Consider the following 10,115-nt stretch of genomic DNA (forward strand, 5'->3'; position numbering starts at 1 on the left):
AGAAAGAAATCCAAAGAAAGTCGCGAGGGGTTGTCGCAGCGTAACAAATGCGGCTTGCATTTATAACAAATTGGATATCGAACGATGCGATCATCGTGGAGAGACAAAAAGTTACAATCATTTTTGGAGAGAAGTAAACCGGGAAGACACTCGGTAGACTTATCGTAAAATATTTATCTCGGAGACAATAATAATTCAAGAAATTGCGTAGAATAATCTGAAGTTTCAATGGACTTAAAAATGGGGCTTATACAGTGGAATGCTGAAACTGGGTATGTCTTGACGCTTTATAAATATCTTCTTGGTATACTTGGACTTTGGGTATTGGATGAAGAAAATGTATTCTCGAGGATTCGATGGTTCATGTCGACAATGGTGGAAGTAAGTTATAATATCTTTTTGAATATTATTAATGTAATTAATATATATCAGATCCCTATATCGTAGTTTTTTTTCGTTTGATTTATAAATTTTAGTTTCACTTATGAGTCTTACATCTTGAGAGAATCTTGATGATATCTTACTGCATGAATAAGAATTGAAACAAAAGTTATAAATAATAAGTACACACTACACTATAATTTGATAAAAATAACGTGTTTTCATAAAGACTGAATACATATGTCTAATTTTCGTGAACCAGCTGACTGCAACGATCAGTCTGTCACTGGAAGTGATTCGACATTGTCACGGTTACGAGGACGCTTTTGACGCTTTTCTATCGGCCTCTTCATCTGTGATTAGCATGTCGAAACTGCTCTTGCATCGCGTGAATTGGAGAGACAAGTTGATTCTGGTGCAAGCCATCATCCATGATTGGACTTTTGTCGAGAATCCTCACTCGCGCGATATAATGCTGAAGTATGCGCGCACAGGTAGATTCGGCTCTTTGATATTCTTTTATCTCGGTTGCGCCTCCTGCGTGTTTCTCTTCTCGCCCTTTATATTCGCCAATCTCGATCTATCTTGGATTTCCTTGGAAAAGCAGACTTACAATAAAACGAACGAAAGAAGATTGCTTTTAGCGGCCTATTGCGTCTTCGAAACATATACATCCTTCGCTTACGGCTTCGTTGAAGTCCTGCAGGCGTTACAAATCCTCGTCAACTGCATCTCGCAGTGCGGAAACGACGGATTTTTCTTTGATCTTACGATGCATGTGTGTGGACAATTCGAGGTTCTTAGGACGGACTTCGCTGAAATAAGTAGCGAACAATCGCTTTCCCACAATAAACTTGGCATCCTGTTGAAGAGACATCACCGTCTCATAAGTCTAGCGCATCATCTGCAAAAAGCATACAGCTTAGTCATCTTGTCGCAGCTTTTAATGAGCGTCATGCTCTTATGCGTCGAAGGTAACTTTTATTTTAGAAAGGAATAGCAATTGAATTTATACATATACATATATATACATACATACATATAAACGCACATATATACAGGGTGTCTGATAATTTTTGACACACCCGAAGTGTGAAAGTAGATTGGCCTCTCTCCCTTTCGTAATTACAGATTTTTTATTTATCAATAAATAGAACACTTAAGCAGTTGTAGGCCTATTATTCTAAAAATTTGTATTGTCGAGAATGATGTTACAACCGTATAATTTGTACAAATACAAATGCAAATGCAAACTATACTTGCGTTCTTCAAGAAATCGGAGGAGTGATATGAATAATGGATTAGAAAGAAATCCAAAGAAAGTCGCGAGGGGTTGTCGCAGCGTAACAAATGCGGCTTGCATTTATAACAAATTGGATATCGAACGATGCGATCATCGTGGAGAGACAAAAAGTTACAATCATTTTTGGAGAGAAGTAAACCGGGAAGACACTCGGTAGACTTATCGTAAAATATTTATCTCGGAGACAATAATAATTCAAGAAATTGCGTAGAATAATCTGAAGTTTCAATGGACTTAAAAATGGGGCTTATACAGTGGAATGCTGAAACTGGGTATGTCTTGACGCTTTATAAATATCTTCTTGGTATACTTGGACTTTGGGTATTGGATGAAGAAAATGTATTCTCGAGGATTCGATGGTTCATGTCGACAATGGTGGAAGTAAGTTATAATATCTTTTTGAATATTATTAATGTAATTAATATATATCAGATCCCTATATCGTAGTTTTTTTTCGTTTGATTTATAAATTTTAGTTTCACTTATGAGTCTTACATCTTGAGAGAATCTTGATGATATCTTACTGCATGAATAAGAATTGAAACAAAAGTTATAAATAATAAGTACACACTACACTATAATTTGATAAAAATAACGTGTTTTCATAAAGACTGAATACATATGTCTAATTTTCGTGAACCAGCTGACTGCAACGATCAGTCTGTCACTGGAAGTGATTCGACATTGTCACGGTTACGAGGACGCTTTTGACGCTTTTCTATCGGCCTCTTCATCTGTGATTAGCATGTCGAAACTGCTCTTGCATCGCGTGAATTGGAGAGACAAGTTGATTCTGGTGCAAGCCATCATCCATGATTGGACTTTTGTCGAGAATCCTCACTCGCGCGATATAATGCTGAAGTATGCGCGCACAGGTAGATTCGGCTCTTTGATATTCTTTTATCTCGGTTGCGCCTCCTGCGTGTTTCTCTTCTCGCCCTTTATATTCGCCAATCTCGATCTATCTTGGATTTCCTTGGAAAAGCAGACTTACAATAAAACGAACGAAAGAAGATTGCTTTTAGCGGCCTATTGCGTCTTCGAAACATATACATCCTTCGCTTACGGCTTCGTTGAAGTCCTGCAGGCGTTACAAATCCTCGTCAACTGCATCTCGCAGTGCGGAAACGACGGATTTTTCTTTGATCTTACGATGCATGTGTGTGGACAATTCGAGGTTCTTAGGACGGACTTCGCTGAAATAAGTAGCGAACAATCGCTTTCCCACAATAAACTTGGCATCCTGTTGAAGAGACATCACCGTCTCATAAGTCTAGCGCATCATCTGCAAAAAGCATACAGCTTAGTCATCTTGTCGCAGCTTTTAATGAGCGTCATGCTCTTATGCGTCGAAGGTAACTTTTATTTTAGAAAGGAATAGCAATTGAATTTATACATATACATATATATACATACATACATATAAACGCACATATATACAGGGTGTCTGATAATTTTTGACACACCCGAAGTGTGAAAGTAGATTGGCTCAAACTGAGAAGGAAAGTCCTGTACTATATGTGTGTATATACAGGGTGGATCACTAAAGGTGTTACAAGCTAATATTTCTGAAACTGAACGAGATATGAAATTCTTATTTTCCAGCGACTGTTTGATATTAAAACGGGCATTTGACGTAAAAATGGAATTGCGAAATTCCAATACGAAATTAATTATTTTAAAGTAAGGATTTCATATCTCGTTCAATTTTAGAAATATTAGCTTGTAACACCTTTAGCAATCCATCTTCTATATATAAATATTCATAATTTCTTTCCCTCCAATATAGCACTACACATTTACACGCGTATATATATATATATATATATGTATATATGTGTGCGAGCGTGCGTGTGTGCGCGCGTGCGTGTGTGCGCGCGTGCGTGCGTGCGTGCGTGCGCACGTGCGTGCGTGCATGCGGTGCGTGCCTGCGTGCGTGCGCGTATGTGTGTACATATATACAGAGTGTATAATAATAATCGCACTACCCATAATGTGCAGGTAGAGTAGGTGAAACCGAAGAGGAAAGTCCTTTACCATTTTGCGATTTTTGTAACAATTATTGAAAAATTAATTGAAAAAGATCAACCAATTTGCGCGAGCATTACAAGTACAAGCGTGCAGCGAGAAGAAACAATCCAAAAGTTTGCGCTCGCTAGGCGCGCGACGGACTAGGAGGCTAGGAGCGCTCTACAAATGACAACGATTACGTACGAGCGGTACATATCGCTGGATTCTCATATCCTAGCAATCACATATCAATGGGATCGTCCTTTCTCGCCGCGCGCTGATACTCGCGCGAATTGGCCGATCTTTTTAAATTAATTCCTCATTAATTATTGCAAAGATCACAAAACGGTAAAGGACTTTCCTACTCAATTTAACCCGCTCTACCTGCATATTATGGATGGGGCGATTATTATCAAACATCCTGTATATATATAGGGTGAGTCATTTTAATGTCTCCCCCTAAATATCTTTTTTCAGTAATTATTTACATTAACAGACACCTCGCCGATGATCTTGACTTTCACATATGTTGTAAGGGTGAGATTGCTGATTAATGTTCACTTTGTTTTTGGCGGTCTCGTATAGTTTTTGAGATATTAACGGTTTACTGAATAAAACGTAATTTTCTGATACGTTATATCTTTAATAGAGAATATTAAATATGTATTTAATAAACACCTATACATAAACTACTTGTATCAGATATTTATTTACAATGTATTTCGAGTGTCTATATTATTCAGTAAAGTCATTTTTTGATATTATGTCTAAATTATATCCGCTATCAGAATAACTTTAAAATATAACATTCGTTTTAATATTTGTATTTGTTATTTTTAATTAGTTAAATATACAAAATGATAAAAATTCCGAATAGAGAGTTGGAGAATTCAAGTTTTTATCAAAATTATAAAATACAAAAAGTTATGACTTTTACGCGTGGGCGGAGGAGAGGCTCCGCTTCTCCCCTTGCAACCCCACTATAAAAAATTCTAACCTAACCCAAACCTAATTTTAATGTGAAATTAGAAATAGATTTGAGTTAGATTAGAATTTTTCGCAGTTGGGATACAGGGATGATACACACTTTGTCCACGCATTTTATTTGCTACGTTTAAATAAATAAATCTGCTAAAAGTACACTCTATTAAATATATATGTCAAAAAATTACGTTTTATTCAATAAACTTTTTTTGTTAAATATTTCAAAAACTATACAAGACTGCCAAATAATCAAAGTAAATATTAATCAGCAACCTCATCCTTACAACATATGTGGGTAAATATGCATAAAACGTCACACCTCACGGATTTAATAGCCACTTAGACATGTTGTAGAAGGGAGTGTTCTGAGTAATTCCCCGCAAGAATCAAGTGGCGGTCGGTATTGGTTTAGGAGATACAACAAATTAAAATTTCCACTTCCGGAAGATATAACCTAACCCAAACCTATTTTCAGTTTTAAAAGTAAAGTTGAAGACATGACTCAGAAATTCATGTAGTCGCATATTGAAAGCTTAACAAACTGCGAGAAATAGGTGAAACTGATTATTGACAAAATATTTATGACTTTTTCCATATCTACCCTACAACAAATACAATGTAGACAAACTTCACTTTTCCTAATATTATAATTTATAATACCTAAGAAAAAGCATTAAAACCGTGAAACTTAAATTTGTTATATCTCCTAAACCAATGCCGACCGCCACTTGATTCTTGCGCAGAATTACTCAGAACACTTCCCCCTACAACATATCTTAATGGCGATTAAATCGTGTGACCTTTTATGCATATTACCCAATGTTTCGTGCAAAAGTTTTGTGACTTCGATGGGGAAATAAGATGGTGTTATTGGTTTGATCTTGAATAAAGGTCTCATAAAATTATTTCAAAGTCATCTTCCTTTTTTTAGATGGGACGACCTGAATTGTTTACATAAATCGATTCCTTACAGCTTACAATATTCGGCGTAAAAGATTATAAGGGTAGTATGGCCAAGAATTAAAAAGTTTACAAAATATTTTACACGTATTTAATGTAACATAATCTTATATAAACTTTATGAAATATCTCATAAAATATTTGTTCGGGAGTCGATCTCCACAAGATCGCCCGAAACTGAGAGAGACGCTCAGAGATGAGCGAGAAGCGGTATGTTACGCGAATCCGTAGATCCGCAGGAGGATAAGGAGATTGAGAAATGAGTCGAGTGCAGATGTTAAATGTTTTATTTTCTGAAGCAATCGTTTTAATATAACGGCAAAATTTAGAAACGAAAATTTAATGATTCAATTTTGAACAGGCTTTGAACAGCTTTCGAACGGCTATCGAACGGCTATGAACGACTATTGAACGACTATTGCTAAAGTTAAGATAGCATACTTGGATATCGGTTTCCTGATAGATGGATTGGCCGTGCTGGTCCTATTGCCTGCCCAGCTCGCTCTCCAAACCTGAATTCACTCGATTATTACTTGTGGGGGCATCTAAAATCCATTGTTTACAAAACACCCATTGACAACGTCGAGATACTTCGTCAACGTGTTGAAGATGGTTGCCGGGAAACTCAAGCAATACCCGGAATTTTTGAAAAAGTCAGACAATCTATGATGAGACGTGTTGAAGCCTGTATTCAAGTTAGAGGTAGTCATTTTGAGCACTTCCTGTAACCGTAATTATCTTAATTCTGTTGAAAAATAAAACAAGCTATAACTTGATTCAATTTTGAACAATATTTTCTTTTCGATTATTTTACCTTAATAATTTTATGCACAAAATAATGAGAGAAATATCAATTGGTCTAAAAAAACATATAGTTGTTTTTAAGAGAAAATATGCAGCTACTCGTTGCAAATTTATATATTTTTTTTGAATATATATTTTATATGTATTATATTATTTATATTTTTTGTACAAATCAAATATACAGAGTGTATCCTAAAAAGTGGGAAGTATTGCAATGGGGGATTCAGAACACAAAAATAAGAGAAAAAGTTCATATAAACATATGTCCGATATGACCTTGTTTTCAAATTATAGCTTGTTTTATTTTCCTAAAGTTAAGATAGCATACTTGGATATCGGTTTCCTGATAGATGGATTGGCCGTGCTGGTCCTATTGCCTGCCCAGCTCGCTCTCCAAACCTGAATTCACTCGATTATTACTTGTGGGGGCATCTAAAATCCATTGTTTACAAAACACCCATTGACAACGTCGAGATACTTCGTCAACGTGTTGAAGATGGTTGCCGGGAAACTCAAGCAATACCCGGAATTTTTGAAAAAGTCAGACAATCTATGATGAGACGTGTTGAAGCCTGTATTCAAGTTAGAGGTAGTAGTCATTTTGAGCACTCCTGTAACCGTAATTATCTTAATTCTGTTGAAAAATACAACAAGCTATAACTTGAAAACATATCGGACATATGTTTATAAGAACTTTTGTAGGGAACAAAGGGGGCTATCTAATAGTGACCTTGGATTTGACATTAAAGGTCATTTTCAAGGTCTTTTGAAGGTCAACTTCCGTGATACATTGTAAATTATTTACTTAAAACTCTCGAGGTAAGCTACAAGAATATGTAATGATAAATAGGAGTTTCCATTTAAAAAACGGAAGTTGACCTTCAAATGACCTTGAAAATGACCTTTAATGTCAAATCCAAGGTCACTATTAGATGGCCCCCTTTGTTCCCTACAACTTTTATTCAAGTCGTTTTCCTTCAAACGTTGATCCTGAAAAGTTATGAGGGTCGAACTTTTAAAATGGGACACCCTGTATACAGTGTTCGACAAGTAAGTGACCAAACAAAAGGTGGAAGTAGATTGGGTCAAACTGAAAAGAAAAGTCCTGTACCATTTTGTGATTTTCGTAATAATTATTGAGAAATTAATTAAAAAAGATTGACCAATTCGCGTGAGTATAAACGCGCAGCGAGAAGAAACAACCCAAAAGTAGGCGCGCCAAAAAGTTTTGGGATGAGCGCTCTACAAATGACAACAGTTACGTTAAATGGTACATAACGATGGATTCTCACGTTCTAGTAATCACATATCAATGCCGTCCATATCAGGTTGTTCTTTCTTACCGCGCGGTAATACTTGCGCGAATTGGCCGATCTATTTTAATTAATTTCTCTATAATTATTACGAAACTCGCAAAACGGTACAGGACTTTTCTTTTCAGTTTGATCCAATCTACTTCCACCTTTTGTTTGATCACTTGTCGGACACCCTGTATACATATATACAGGGTGAGTCTGATAAAAAGTCCACCATGTTTTTCTCCAAAACGATTAGAGATAGAAGAAGACATCCATTATCAAATTTGTAGGACAAGTAGGGGCAAATATTTTGGTGACCTTGAACATGACCTTGAGGGTCAATTGAAGGTCAACTTTGTTTTCTTAAATGGAAACCACCTTTTTTATTGCATATTCTTGTAGCTTATCTCAAGAGCTTTTCAAAACAGAAGTATTTGTTTTTTTCTTTACACTAATTGATTTGTCTTATTATCCTGTACATAAAAGTATTACGGTAAGATTATCGAAAACTAAATATTTTATGAGATATTTTATTTTTTATATCAAAATATGTCAGATTAAGATATAAAATAACTCAAAAATATAATAAAACATAATAAAAAAATACTTTATTATAATGTTTTGAAAAGCTCTCGAGATAAGCTATAAGAATATGTAATAAAAAGTGGGGGGTTCTATTTAAGAAAACGTCGACCACATTGACCTCATCTTGGGTAATTATTTACTATAACGGACCTAGCTCCAATGACGTTGACCTTGACATATGTTGTCAAGGATATAATCCTGAGTAACTTTTCCTTATAACTTAATCGGCGGTCATTGTTTATTAAATTTGGTGTGGATTACGTTGTATAACTCAAACCAAATTTTCAGAAATAGGTTTGAGTTAGGTTATATCTTTCGGAAGTGGAGCCCCCCCGTAGGGGGGGCGGAACTCACTACGCCCACGCATACACTTTCCCATCCACACAACAATTCTGGGCTGAACCTCGCTTCGAATTGTAAAGTATATGCATGGACACAGTGGGTTCCGCCCTCTCCCTACGGAGGGGCTCCACTTCCGAAAAATATAACCTAACCCAAATCTATTTCTGATTTAAAACTAAAATTTGATTCAAGTTACGTTATTTAACTCAAATCAAATTTTCGTTTCGAATCTAACTTTAACTTTAAATATTTTAAAAATTATCAGAGACCGCCGATTAAGTTATAAGGAAAAGTTACTCAGGATTATGTCTTTAACAACATATGTCAAGGTCAACATCATTGGAGTTGGGTCCGTTATAGTAAATAATTACCATATATATATATTTAATTGCAATGCAACTTCTCGGATACTTTACAGTGATTATAATATGACAAAATATATTATTTACCATTAATTTAGTTCATCATCATATATATTTCAGGTTTTCAATTAATTCTCACGCTGTCTATGCACAATACGTTTGCTGCTATGAAACACCTCCTTTTCATCGTCGTGCTGCTGGTACAACTTTTTATCTACTGCTTTGCCGGTCAAACGTTGGAATTTCAATCGCAAGGACTTGCCTACGCCATTTACGAGACACCGTGGTATAATTTTAACATTAGCGTGATGAAAGATTTGCCACTGATGATACTTCGGACAACTAATCCTCATCGGTTAACTGCAGGAAAATTTTTAGCGATAAATTTCGAGAGTTTTAAAGAGATTGTAAAGACTTCCGCCTCGTATCTGTCCGTGTTACGAGTGATGCTAGACACGTAAGATATTTTTTATAAGTAAAGAGACAGTATTTGAATTTATCATTGTATAACATATTGATTTAAAAATTATAATATTTTTTTAACGCAACACTTGATAAAAAAACCTGTCATTATAATATTACCTTTTGTACTGTATTGATGAGATTATTGAAATAATTACAACAAAACGGTTAAATAGATATTTAAATGGATGGAGATACATGTAAAAGCGTTTTGCTTAGTTAAAGAATAAAAACTTGAGTAAATCTATTAAATATATTATCATTATTGTAATAATTTTCGAGCATCGATAAATTAATAAATTTGGAAATTTCGAAACTTCTAAATTGGAAATATACAGGGTGAGTTTTTTAACTTGAAACTGTAAAATATCTCGGAAAGTAAGCTTTATCGAAAAAAATGTTTCAATAAAAAGTTGTAGGGTTTGGAGGGGGCCACATGATAAAAATATGGATTTGACCAAGAGTGACCTTCTCAAGGTGAGGTCAATGTGATCGACGTTTTCTTAAATAGAACCCCTATATATATATATATATATATATTTCCAATTTAGAAGTTTCGAAATTTCCAAGTTTATTAATTTATTGATGCGGACCGTCGCGCGGGCCTCCGTTCTCTCGATTTAG

General features: G+C 35.3%; 1 protein-coding gene across 1 annotated transcript; it reads left to right on the top strand.

The window, feature by feature from the left end:
* Nucleotides 1-1,924: 1,924 nt before the first annotated feature.
* On the top strand, nucleotides 1,925-9,490 carry LOC115240075 (odorant receptor 10a-like). Its single transcript, XM_029815045.1, has 3 exons — nucleotides 1,925-2,065; nucleotides 2,328-3,039; nucleotides 9,150-9,490. Exons 1-3 carry the CDS (start codon nucleotides 1,925-1,927, stop codon nucleotides 9,488-9,490), a joined length of 1,194 nt encoding a protein of 397 aa, XP_029670905.1.
* The last annotated feature ends 625 nt before the right edge of the window (nucleotides 9,491-10,115 follow it).

The sequence above is a fragment of the Formica exsecta genome, unplaced genomic scaffold (genome assembly GCF_003651465.1).
Source record: "Formica exsecta isolate Colony F162 unplaced genomic scaffold, ASM365146v1 scaffold402, whole genome shotgun sequence".
NCBI classification, from domain to species: Eukaryota; Metazoa; Arthropoda; class Insecta; order Hymenoptera; family Formicidae; genus Formica; species Formica exsecta.

What these genes read in the sequence shown, in the direction of transcription:
- LOC115240075 (XM_029815045.1), top strand. Translation starts at nt 1,925, where the DNA reads ATGGGGCTTATACAGTGGAATGCTGAAACTGGGTATGTCTTGACGCTT. An exon ending in TCATGTCGACAATGGTGGAA is followed by an intron (nt 2,066 to 2,327) that starts GTAAGTTATAAT and finishes TTCGTGAACCAG; the next exon opens with CTGACTGCAACGATCAGTCT. An exon ending in CATGCTCTTATGCGTCGAAG is followed by an intron (nt 3,040 to 9,149) that starts GTAACTTTTATT and finishes TATATATTTCAG; the next exon opens with GTTTTCAATTAATTCTCACG.